At 37.2% G+C, this 13382-nt stretch overlaps 1 protein-coding gene across 1 annotated transcript in view; it reads right to left on the reverse strand.

Moving 5' to 3' along the window:
- The window catches only part of LOC149800060 (uncharacterized), an 87880-nt gene extending 75629 nt beyond the window's left edge, over window positions 1-12251 (reverse strand). The window contains exon 1 of the mRNA XM_089959613.1: window positions 12111-12251. Within this exon, the coding sequence (XP_089815739.1) occupies window positions 12111-12153 (43 nt within the window). The 5' untranslated portion in view covers window positions 12154-12251. The remainder of the gene's footprint in view (window positions 1-12110) is intronic.
- Window positions 12252-13382: the final 1131 nt, after the last annotated feature.

A 13382-nucleotide genomic window follows, 5' to 3' on the forward strand; every position in this document is an offset into this window, starting at 1 on the left:
TTTCCTTTCCATAGCTTTGATGAATTTAATGTGATTGCTAATTAGAAATCACGCTGATCGTTCTAGTCAGTTTTGGTCTGGAAATATCGACCAATCACGTATGCATACTGATTTATTCTCTTGTACAAATATGATGTATATACGGAGCCGCTGTGATGGACTCAGATTTGGGTATTGATTACTACATTCTTTGTTCAAGACATCGTATGACTACGTCCATTGAATATAATAAGAAAGTCTGGATAGCTGGCTAATGTTCTATGCTACAGTCAATACCTCGTTTTCAAAAAACCAACCATTACATTACAACGAAAACTAGCCTGTAGAAAATTCCATTCATGATTGAAAGATTTGGTTCTGGTCTTAAATACTATTACTCTGACCAAATCACAACGCCTGTCAGAAAGTAATGCCCGTATATAGATTAAGTAAAGAGGCGATGTTCTTTTTCTCCCCCTGACAAATTGATATTGTTGTTTTGCATACAACGTGTTCATATTTTGGTCTGATAAAACACATCCATGCGTGAATGTGTGGCCGAATGCAGAATGACGAAAACGGATTTATCGTGCAAAGTAGCCCTCCCCCCCCAAAAAAAAAAAATATATGTCGCCATATAGTTACTTGTAATTAACGACCTGTACTCGTGTCAAATATTTCAAGGTATTGTTTCCCAGTGTAGGCACACATTTAAAATATTTTAAGGAAATAAGTTATTAAAGACTCAATTTTTTGCAACAGAATAATTATTTTTTAAACTTTCCAAATAGTTGTACCGGTGGTGGGAGTTTTACAGTTTGTTTTGTTTTTCTGGGTTTTACGAAAGGTGGACACCCAGCATGTAACCATCCTGCTATCTACCTGTATTTTCTACTATTTTGATGCTGAGATGATGCACAACATACAGCCGTCCTCTTATATCACATGTCTTGCTTATTATTGTACGTAGGGTTGATACACACACAGCACGTAATCATCCTGTTATCTACTTGTATTATGCTGTGTCTATACACATCATACAAGCGTCCAGTTATATACCAATATTGCTTATTATTGTACGTACGGTTGATACATAATATTTGATCGTTCTGTTATCTACCTAATTTGCATACTATCGCTCGTAGGGCTGATGCGACAGAGTTGATAATGTCCACAAATGTACGAAGGATTTGATCAAGACAATCTATACAAGAATATGATTAAGAAAGGCTAAATTTATGTATAAAGTTTCTAATGGTTCTACGACCAACCATATAAATGATATGTATAGTAAAAGGACAAGTAATATGCATACAGTGTCTAGTCTATCAATGCTACACTCATTGTCATCAAACATCTTTCGTCTTCCTAAGTCCATAACTGAATTGCAAAAAATTAAAAAATTAGTAAAATAAACAGCTTGGCTTTCTCGGGTCTATTCATTCGGAACTCTCTAGCTAAAGATGTTAAGAAGCATGAGAAGTGCTTCCTTTCACCAAAGATGTTTGACCGCTCCGGTGGCTTAGTGGTTAGATCGTCCGCCTCGGATACGGTAGGTCGTGGGTTTGATCCCCAGCCGAGTCATACCAAAGACTTATAAAAATGGTACTTACAGCTGCCTCGCTTGGCGCTCAACATTAAGAGGTTAGTGTTAGGACTGGTCGGCCTGGTATCAGGATAATGCGACTGGGTGGGACATAATGCTACATGTCTGCGGCATGATGCCCCAATGTTAGACATCACTATAAACTGCCACACTGTAGACATCGTAGCGATAGGACTGGATCTTTGTTAAAGCTACCTTAAAAATTAAAATCACACACACGAACGAGTTTTGCTCTTGTTACTTGCAAAGATCGATACTTGTTTCACACACACACACACCTATACTGCTCATACACGTAGAGGCGTTTCACAGCTTGTCAGGTGTTCGTTGCTATGAACGGTAAACAGAGGTCTCGGAAACGCTTAATTACGCGTATTTGGACGCCAGTTTTTGATCTGAGACGCAGAAATTCACTGAGGCGGGAGTCCTCCGTATGCATTTAATAGGTGTGCGGCAAAATTCAAAAATTTGCGAGTCCTGCTTCAGCCACCTGCTTTGTGGGGGAAAATGTGTTGATCAATTAGCTGTGCTGATATTTACAAATCACAGAATTCAGCGACTGAAAGACTCCTTGATGTACATACATGTTGCCATTATAAGAGTACATCAAAACGAACATGATACAATGGCTGGGCGGCAAGTTCAAATGCGTTGACTGGCGGCCTTGTGAGACAATGTACTGATATTTACAATGATTGAATTCTGAGGCAGAAAGACCCAGAGATGTACATGTGGTCATTTATAAAAGTATATCAAATAAACAACCTTAGCTTTCGTTATTGTGTTCATTTCCGAATGTAGCGGAAAAAGCAGCGCACGTGACCTCAGAATCAAGACATGTTGAGACTTAGATAAAATGCCATTCCTAAATTTGGATCAGTATTTTGGGGGTTAAAGGGCAAACTTACGAAGATTATAACGAGATTCAGAAGAGTGCTAAAGATGCTAGTATTGATAGTTCGGATGGGACAGTAGCTAAGTGTAAGAAAGTAGGTGATGCTTAGCTTAGTGTTTTGGAATAAGTCGTTACTTGGATTAACAAAATTCAGTCTCACTCTGATGGACGAATAAGAGCTATGTCTGTGTTATAAAGAATGTAGAAATTAAATTCAATGGCAACCAATAGTTCTTCTAATTTTCAGTTTTTTTGGGGGGAGAACCAGAGGTCACTCTACCAGGCGAAGTAGGTGACTAAGTCGCATAAAAATGTCAACTTCGCCTTCTTCTGTTAGGAAGCGAAAACGACTTCGCCCTGTGATTATTTAAGAAGTACATTGACTGACCATCCATTCTTTTTAAATGCCCCTCGCCTTAGCCCGGTTAGTTCTAGTGTTGCAGCGAAATGTATTCATTAAGACATCAGTTGCTAGGCCTAGTTTGGATATCAATTTATGTTGATAAACAAACTCTTGCCCATTCACAATTATATGTTTTGATAGCTGATTGGCCGTTAACCCTTTTCCGACTAAGGTAACAACTATCAATTTCTTGCATGTTATCTTTTGATGATAAAAACATACATACTTGTGTTTTAAGATCAAAATCGGTGATCTGGATATATATTAACTGCCTCTTGTACACTATTTCATCATAAAATTAGTTTGAAACTCTAAGTGAACCAGTAGGCCTAACGGGAAATAATGGCAGACTTGGCTAAATCAGGGATGTACCAGTTTATTAGATTGTCTGTTTTCGTAAATCATCGGGCAAATATATTCAGAAAAATATACAAATCACTGAAAGCAAAGCCTAGGTATTAGTTTATTAGATTTAACTTTAAAATACAAATTATGTAGGTCAGAAACGTATGGGACAATGCCATGGTGTGGAATTCGCCAGATGCGCTTTAAGGTCTAAGCTGTTTTCTGACTTGACACGTATTTGCGAAAATACGGAGAGAAATAAACGGCAAATCAAATACTATTTAACTATTGCCTAAAATTACTACAAGTTCGTAGACAAATAAATAAACCATAAATTTGCAATCCTGTCAATGGACTATTGTAATGAACTATATTAAAGTGAGTGATTACATTATGAAAACCTCCCCATCTTAAAACAGATGCACTCACGTTTGTGTTGATTCTGTAGAAAAGAAGGGACTGCAACTTTTGATGGTGGGACTCCTATTTTTACCAAAATGGGAGTCCTGGACTTTAAATCCTAGCGAGACCTCTGAGTAAAACATGGCGATACGTCTTGAATCTGTAAAGATATATCTTATCAAGTGTTTTATACTTTCATAAAATTAGATTTCCACTCAAGATTTCCATCCTAAAATATGATAAAGGCAGCTCAATAATGCCTGCAGGCCAGACGCGTTTGTTTCCATGGCAATCATGATCAGATATACAAGGAACAACCGATCATCACGTAGCGTCTGTGATTACGGGTCTCTTTGAGGTAAATGGTCTTTATTATGAGTCATCGATAATATTATAATGTTTCATACGTAAAGTCTATGCAAATAACTGTCAAACTACTCGCGGTATAACACGAATCGGTCAACAAAACTCATTAGCCTAAAATGATTCGGCTTCTGGTAAGCTATACATGAGTCAAAACACATATTTCTATCTATATCGCATACTTCAAGAAATTGATTTGGGTAACCCCTTTGAGACTCTAGAATCAGACGTGTGTCGGTTGAGATTCCTAAACAACATTGTGCATAACGTGTATAGCAAAGCAATACAAAATATGCATATTCAGTGCCTTACGGTTGTTACTGTAGAGCAAAAACACATCCTGTATGTGTAAGTAAACGTAGTGGCGAGCGTACACATGTGTGTATACATGGTGGTGAGCGTACATACATGTGTAAATATTGGCAAGTGCATAGATTGATACGTAGACATGGGGACGAGCGTACAAAACTATGGGAGTATGCGTTTTTACGTATGTATACATGGAAGTGAGCGTACATATATGGTAGGGATGGGCATACATTATGTGGATCTACTCTATCTTCTCCAGTGGAGCTGGCTTCTGGAACTTGCCAGTAAGTGCCCACGCTGCAATTACTGACATTACTATGAATGCAAGCAAGAAAATGAAAACTTAAGATCATATTTTTTAACATGTACAATGCTTTGATGGGCACTGTGGTTTGGTCCAGATAATGAAGACATCCATAAGAAAGAACGCATACTAAATAAATCACCAAAGTCAAGTGAAGTACATACGAGAATGTCTCGTGAAAGAAATCTGCTAATAATAGTCTGCACTCTACAAGAATGTGCCTTTGGGATAGCAACTCATGGTAAACATGAATAACTAATTAGAACAGCATCAGAACGGTAATTTGAGTAAATCCCATTTCTGTGTGGAGTGGACATTAGTAAAAGTGTATGTACATGTCAATGTGACCTAATTCAATCGACGAAACCCGTGTTTATCAAGTTCCTATTAAAAAGTGGCTTATTATTACTTACTATTTTCCGTCCTTTTTAACTGCAAGACTGAAGTAGTACACAATATTCCCTGTTGTGTGTAACTGTGTGCTAATATATGTAAATATGCAAATAGACGGTTACAACACAGATCTATGTAATTAACTGTGTCGCTTTCTTTAATCTGCATTATCAAGGCAAACCACCATTTATGGACGTAACCGTAAATTATAACTTCGCTGATTCGTGAAAATGCGAAAGTTAACGACTACCCATGTAATGCCAATTGTGACCTACTTAAGTCAATGAGGATTATCTCACCTTAAGCCGCATAGATGGATTAATAATAATAATAATAATAGTAATAATAATAATAATAATACGAGTCAAATTTGAAAGCCGAAAACACATATTAGAAAATAATCTTAAACTAAGAGATTTGTCTGATACTTTTATTCATATTTTAACATTGTCCTGGTACGACCACTGACCCCTGTTGCGTATATTTATGTACCCCACATACATATCCCAGGTGAAATAAAAATGTATTTATCCCGTCCCCCCCCCCCCACTCCCACACCGGCACGGCTCAGTGAGGACTGTGATCTTTCCACAGACCAAACCACAAAGAAGGTTATTATCGTTAACTACTCCCAGAAGGACAGTTTGTGCACTATGACATATGCTGGCCGCTAACAGAAAATATCAATGGATGCTGTTAATATTATTAATTCACATTGTGAATTTCCCAATAGCACGTAACGCAAAAGAGTGACTCAAACATGAAAGAGTATGCGAATCAATACTACCGATACCTTATAGGCTCGCCACCTGCATCTTATCGTGAGTGCTACCGATATTAGTGATATCCTGCCAGCATTAGTAAAACTATTTAAAATACGTACATTCAGGAAAATATACGCGTATAATTCCGAAACGTACAAAAACATGACTTCCTTTACCATTACTCTTTAGCATGCAGAAGAACGCCGTGGTCATACACGAACACGCTGATAAAAAAAAAAGTGGACTAAGGCACAATTAGCACAACGTAACAAGGAAAGACAGTATCTCTTTTGCGTCCAAAGATTGTATCCATACATACTGAAATATTTCACCAATATCATCTTCATATTGCTAAAACATATTACTGTCTCTCTTGCTCTCACTGCAGTTTGTTGGAAAGTCGACTGCAGATATTTGTGTCACATTCTGTCCGGGGCCCCGAGTGGCCGAGTGGTCTAAAGCGCTCTCCGTTACGGATCACTGCTATCTCACCTATGTCTGCGGCTGTTAAAGTCTCGGATTCAGCCAATGTGGGTATGTGGGAAAGCTTGCCAGTAGCTTCTCGTGGGTCGTTGGTTCTTTCCGGGTTTTCCAGGGTCCTTCTTCCACCATTAATACTGGCCGCCATGTATAGCCTATCGTGTGCTGAAAATGGCGTTAAACCCTACGACAACAACAACAACACATTCTGTCCTGAATATCCCATATTACTGGCTACATCATGCCCAGGTTATGGGAACTAAGTGCCTCGAACAAGGACACGCCGAGGCAGCCGACCTGTGCTGGACTGGGCGGTACTGAATCTGTGACTCTTTAATACGAATCCGGGGCTCGACCTGGTGAGCTACCGCGGCTCACTCAAGTACGATTTGCCTTCATGCATATTTCTTGAATGTGAAGGTTCTGTTTCAGATCGCTAGTACTTGTGACGCTGAAATATTTGGATGAGATTTGAAAATAAGTCCCTTCCGAGGAATATGGCATACTAATTTTATGATTTGTACGTCTTTTTAGTTACATAATACTGCACGTTTGGAGTAAATATCGCATACTCCATATTCATTTCCATTAAAAAAATCAGACCTCTTTTATAAACAAGAGTAAATGAGAAAAATGAGATTAAAACTGGAAAATGAAACTAATAAAAAAGAATCAGTTTCTTCGTACGTAAAAACTCGTTGACTGTAGTATACTGATCAACAAAAGCAACAGGTAAAATCAAAACATGGCTACAGAAATTCAGTTTTTCGAGCAGACGTTTTCTCCAATCGTGAAAAATGCAAGTACTAAAAAAACGTTTTAATGTGGAGCTTTGAAGCCATCCCAAAAGTTCGGTCCATGAACGTGATGCAAAATTAATGTTATTGTGTGGAAAGAACTTTTATTCTCTCAATCACAGCTGACATTACCATTTACCCTCAGACACCACAATGGGATTTTACTGCAAGCTACCGAAGAAACCTTGGTAAGTGTAAATTGCAGAGAAAAATTACATGTCCTGTGCAAACCATTTGTCTTCTTTTGCATCAAACTGACATTGAACTTTGACCTTACACCTTTTGACCTCTAGATTGTTATGGTTCTTGCTTTCTCCAAGTACAAGTCATCAACACAAGTCTGGACACTGTAGACGGTGGATCACTCGAGACCAAAATTTCTTCTTTCAGTCAGTGACCTTGACATTTAACCCTTTGGCTCCAAAATCAATAGGATTCTTCTTTATCATAAGTACATGATATCCACTAAGTCTGGCAACTGTAGATTGCTGGCAACTCGAGTCACTCACAGGAACAGACAAGCGTACGGTCTGACGCCATACTATTTTGGCGGGCTTATTATTTTTTTAAAAGTGCTTTCTAGTCAGATAAATTTTCCAGATACACTTGATTTCAAAACAGTGACAGGAGTTTCACAAGTGCGTGCTATGTAACAGAAGTACTTCATGATTCTTTCAATGAAGGGAAGAAGAAAAAAAAATTTCGAAATTAAGCCTGCATCGAAACAAACCGTCCCATTCATATAACAGTTCAGTGGTTAGCGTAAAATGATCGTGACTGTTAGGGCACAAGTTTGAATTCAACCAAGGGTCACCTTAAACATGTTATCGGGTTGTCCTTGGGGTAGGAACTCTATTTTTTTATTGCGAAACGCGATCCTCGTCTGCAGTAATGATAATAAGTCACTCTTTATACTGTTTTCTCTTTCACGATATATAAGACATTGTTATCCAAGACAGACCCGGTCTACTCTACTGGAGAGAGAGAGAGAGAGAGAGAGAGAGAGAGATATTACTTAGAGTGCAAAATTACTTAGAAAACAATCTGCGGTCCTCTACTTCCCTTAGAATATTTTCCCCACGGTAATATTCTGCGATGCTTCCCCACGGTAATATTCTGCGATGCTTCCCCACGGTAAAATTCTGCGATGCTTCCCCACGGTAATATTCTGCGATGCTTCCCCACGGTAATATTCTGCGATGCTTCCACCACGATTCTATCAGTTATACTATAACCTTGTGCCTTATAATTGTGGTGACGATTATTTTTAAAATAATTATCATTTAGAGTGAAATTACGTATCTCTTGATTTTTTTACTAATGTCATAGGTAAAAGGTATGCACAAAGAAAAGGACGAAAAAATAAGACACGTGCACTTAAATGGGTAGATGAAAGTGTAGACATAAGAATGAACGAATGCATGACTGAAGGCAGGAATGAACGAACGAACGAAAGAAAGATGGAAGGGAAGTAATAAACGAACCATCGACAAAAAAGACAAACAGTAACATATATAATAATTACAAGAGAATAAAAAAGATGATAAATAAATATCCAACACGTGTAAGAGTATAAGATTCAACAGAAAACTAAAGCGTTTCAGAAAATAGGACTTCATTTTACAAATGGATATTTTAATTTGAAGGAATCAAACATGTGAAAAACAGTGCAAGAATGAACGGATATTACCTGTGAATGAGGGCTTTTATTTAGGGATTTCTTTATTTGTTGTTTTGCTTTTGTAACAGTGATAAGTATACAATCCACTATTTTTATACAATCCACCATTTTACCTGGTAGCCTTCGGGCTCAAACAATATGTACATCCATTTGACCCGATGGCGGAGCGGATTACAAGCGCATTGTCTCCGACTCGACGAAGCATGACCTCCCTTAGGCTGCATGTTGGAAGGGATTGTCTTCCTTAAGTGATACAGGTATCATTTGAGTACTCCGGATGGATTTGATCAACATAAAGTGATGTCATTTGGCATGAAAACGTATCTGTCAACATTCCAACGTTTAATGAGCATGATAACATCTGATCTAGATAACATCGATAACGTCATCATCTACAATAATATGTGGATGGATAATTTGTAATCCATTCGGCAATTCTTTGATTGACTCTTTGATGCAAGTCTAACCGTTACTCAAGGTAAAGCGAGTTTTGCCGTGCTTGTGTACATGTTTGGGGCATACTGTGGGTCAAGGTCAAGTCAAACCTGAAAAATTAACGCTATCTCTGAATTCTTAGTACCTGTAAGATGGATAATATTGTAAATTTTGCTCAAATAGTTCCATGATTGCTGAACCCTGACCATTTTATTAAGAAATGCAAGTTTCAGTAGTCTGACAAGTGTCTGGAATCTTCTGACATGCTAAAAGCCATACTTAGGAGTGCACCATTTCTTTCAGCTCCAAATTTCAGTCAATCATTTATAATATGTGTTGATGTAACTAATGTAGGGGTTGATAGAGCATTGATTCAAGATGATAAGTATGGTGTGAATCATCCAGTGTTATTTTTCTAACCAAACTAAACACTTTCTCGGAAAAAAATTGGAATAGATATCGACTTTGCAATTCTTTGAAGGGTATATTAGTTCTGCTTCTTCTCCAGTTATTGTATTTAGTGACCACAACACCCCTACATTCATTAACAAAACAAAGTCACCATCTCGTTCGCTTAAGGGAGACTCAGTTCTTACTTCCTTGTTCAAACAAAATAGTTGGACACCTGTGTTAATTCGCCTAGAGAAAGTTTTAAGATTTTGATACTGTTTTCCTTTCATGCAAGAGAATAACGGCCTTCTTCTACAGTTGTCGCTTATCCCCCAATTGCTGTAACCCCTACTGATCTTAAAAAATGTAAAAACAAATAACCATTTCCTTATAATTCCGCACATTTTCGTAACTTGGTGCGTTACATCATTCTGAACACAGGTAAATAAGAGTTACACGCCTTGCCCAGCTAATGTTCAATTATTATGAGAAATATTAAAGGAAGACATTGCAGACAACAGCCTTTACCTTCATTGTATCACTGAAATAGACTTTTTCAGAAACTGGAAAGGACAGCAACATGCTCGTTGTCTACCTTGAAAACGTCCCTTTGGTAGTGTTAATGACCCACTGGCGTCAATTAGATTAGAAATTACAAATTAATGAATGATTACCACGTTGTGTGCCTTTTTTATACATATCCTTGATGCCTTCTAAAACCGGTTGGGTAAGTACAAACAAACAAGAAAGGTAGGCGAATACTAAAAATACAAACATTCTTTACTTGCATAACAAGGTAAATCAATGATGATGCTGGTAGCTTCAAGCTACACTGTATTTATTCAATCGCTTTACATTTCTGGAGCAGATTACCTTCCTGAATTTGAACTTAAACTTTCGTTGGCATTACATAGCCACTTTGTGACGAGGTGCCGTAAAACAGTATTACTATATACATCTATTTTCAATTTAACTGTCCTCATTACAACTGTCGCACACGGTACTAATTATATGATAAAAGGGCACCAGCCTGGAAATGGGTGAACATAAAACAGAGTATATATGGGTTAGGCTGGCCAGGATTGGTTAATAATGAAAGTTATGTTTTAGGAAAAATATTCTTTATTGAGAGCTTATCCTAGTTGTAAGTGAAAAAAGATAGAGACATTGTTTTATTGACATAATTTCAGTCATTTAACAGTCTTGAGTTTGGAACACTCATTACTAAAATTAGCACCTGACTCTTTGGTGCGGAATTGAAAGCACATGTTTCAAATGCATGCAGGTCGAGAAAATGCCGTTGCTCATATCCTTTTTCTACACAAAAGCTAACATCCAGGTTTCATCTATACTGATAAATATAGGTTTGATCATGAGCACTCAGAAATTTTAAGACACTGAATTTTTAATATCATGGTGTTGGCATAGGTTTACTATGGGAACTGAATTAGTACCCTGCGTCATATATGTCTCAACTAACACTAGCATATTACCGATATATATCCGACAGGGGCATATCAACCGCCCAAACTGCAGAAGAACCTAAGCCAAGTGAGTGCCAAATTCCCATCAAATAATTATTGGGTGGCCCATAACCAAGATTTACGTTGCTGGGGGTGGGGGTAGGGGAGACACTTTTGCTACGTTACTGATATATGCATGCTGTATACTGTTATATTTTAGACTGATCGCATGTTTCTGGTCTACATCGTTTCATTCTCTCTCTCTCTCTCTCTCTCTCTCTCTCTTATTTGTTTATGTCGCGTCACTAAATGAGATGGTCAGAATTACCGTTTTATGTTACCGATGTTAGATAACAATTCTTGCATCTTGTACTGAAACATTAATACTGAAAGCAAACTGGTATGATGACCACAGTCTTTTATTTGAAGGAGTAACGGACGCTCAGTGCTTAACGTGCTAGACTCTTGACTGAATGGGTGCGAGTTCGAAACCTACCACCGCATCGGCCTGGTTCAGTTACCGTGTTTGGGCAAGGTACTTTACTCTAAATGCTGTCCCGTAAAAAACTAAATCAAACCGATCTTTATTTAAAGGTAGATATATCGTATGTTACCAGGTCTAGTTTCTAAATAAATTCAAAAGCATTCAGGTCTAAAGTATAATGTTGTTATAATTTTTTGTATGGCATTTGTTCGGATTCATTTGCAACTTAAAAACATAAATACATGATAGATGGTTACAGTAAGCGTATATGCTTACAGTTAACTTGTGTGCTAGCCGTAACCTGATGGCACAACCCCTGAAACTGGTCAGTCTACTTCATACCATGCAATTAAACCGTTAATAGAAATACACATGCTTTTGCAACTACACTCTTTACGCATAACCCTTGTTGGATGTGCAGTGTTAACCAAAGATGCACATTCTAGATGAACATAATGTGATTTTTTTTCTTTTTCTTTTGTTACACACACTCAACCACGTGATCCTTTCACCTGCCCGAAAAACCGGCATAATTAACCTAACTTTGCAAGAAATAGATCTTATAATGCCACGTCTGTGATCATACAAAAGCACAAGTGTATAGGAAATAGACTTACCAGCTAACACGAGAAGTTCTAAATACAGTACTTTACGGTCCATGGTCTTACTCTGCAGTATCCACTCGCGCGCACCACGCTTAAACAACTGGTTTTTTTTTCTTTCTCCTACAGCCTGTTATGGTTGACCTATTCAGTGTACCAGGCTAATGCATACAGTACGGTGAATGTATTTTTGCGCAGAGTATTTTCGTCGCAAGTGATGATCTCTTTTAATAATATAAATATCAATTTTTTTCAAATTTTCTTTGTGGATTGTTGTAGTAGTGACAAGAGTATGTACGTACGTACGTACGTACGTACGCGCACACGCAAGCATGCATGCATGCATGTATGTATGTATGTATGTATGTATGTATGTATGTATGTATTGCTATGCATATTTAATTTAATTGTTTGTTCGTTAGTTTAAATTTTTTTAATTTCATTACTGCTATTGTAATATCACATTGTATGCTGGACATCGCCTTGTCCAAAATTGAGTTCATTATCTACTTCACTCCAGCTGACTTCGTTTTATTTTATTCATTATAAACAATTAATACATAGCTAAATTATTATCTCTGTGTATGGGCTTAATATAAGGATCGTTAATAATCGAAGAGGTAAATTTGTTTATTTGGGTCAAAGATTTATCGTTTCCGGAGTGAATTATACATAATGCAGGTTATTGTTTTGTAAACATCAGGATCATTCAATTAGGTCATTTTTTGAAAATTGCTAATTGTGACATGAGTTCAAGTAGAGAAATATATGATCTTGTAATTATTAAGACTTGGTCATTCGTGCTTTAATATCTAGCACTTTCAAGTTGTATATTATATATTGTAACCTGTAGTTTTGGGCTGAAATCTCTTTTTTAAATTAAATTTCTCCAGAAATACAAAAGTGCTCTGATACAATTCTTTAATAAAGACATTCACTGGAATCTAAACTGAATTCAAACCTGGAATTATATTACTGTGATTCAATGTAAGACTGCTGACACATCAGTACTCTATAAGCTATAACAGAAATGTCATCGCCTTATTTTGGGATTTCTTCGGGACTTGTGCTGACTTTTATTCAGGACTTTATATTTTTAGGACTTGGGTCTGTATTTCTTTGATTATTTTGGTATTTAATTCGTAAGACCGTAAGTTCTTTTTTTCTCATTTTCACTTTTTATTCTCGGGAAACAAATAAATTATTAGTTAAATTTTACAAAGCTTGTTGTCTTTCACTCTTTTCTGTTACTTGTTTCAAGAGCATAAACTCGTAACAGCTTGTATG

The sequence above is a fragment of the Sinohyriopsis cumingii genome, chromosome 5, assembly GCF_028554795.1.
Source record: "Sinohyriopsis cumingii isolate HCF-2022 chromosome 5, ASM2855479v2, whole genome shotgun sequence".
NCBI lineage: Eukaryota > Metazoa > Mollusca > Bivalvia > Unionida > Unionidae > Sinohyriopsis > Sinohyriopsis cumingii.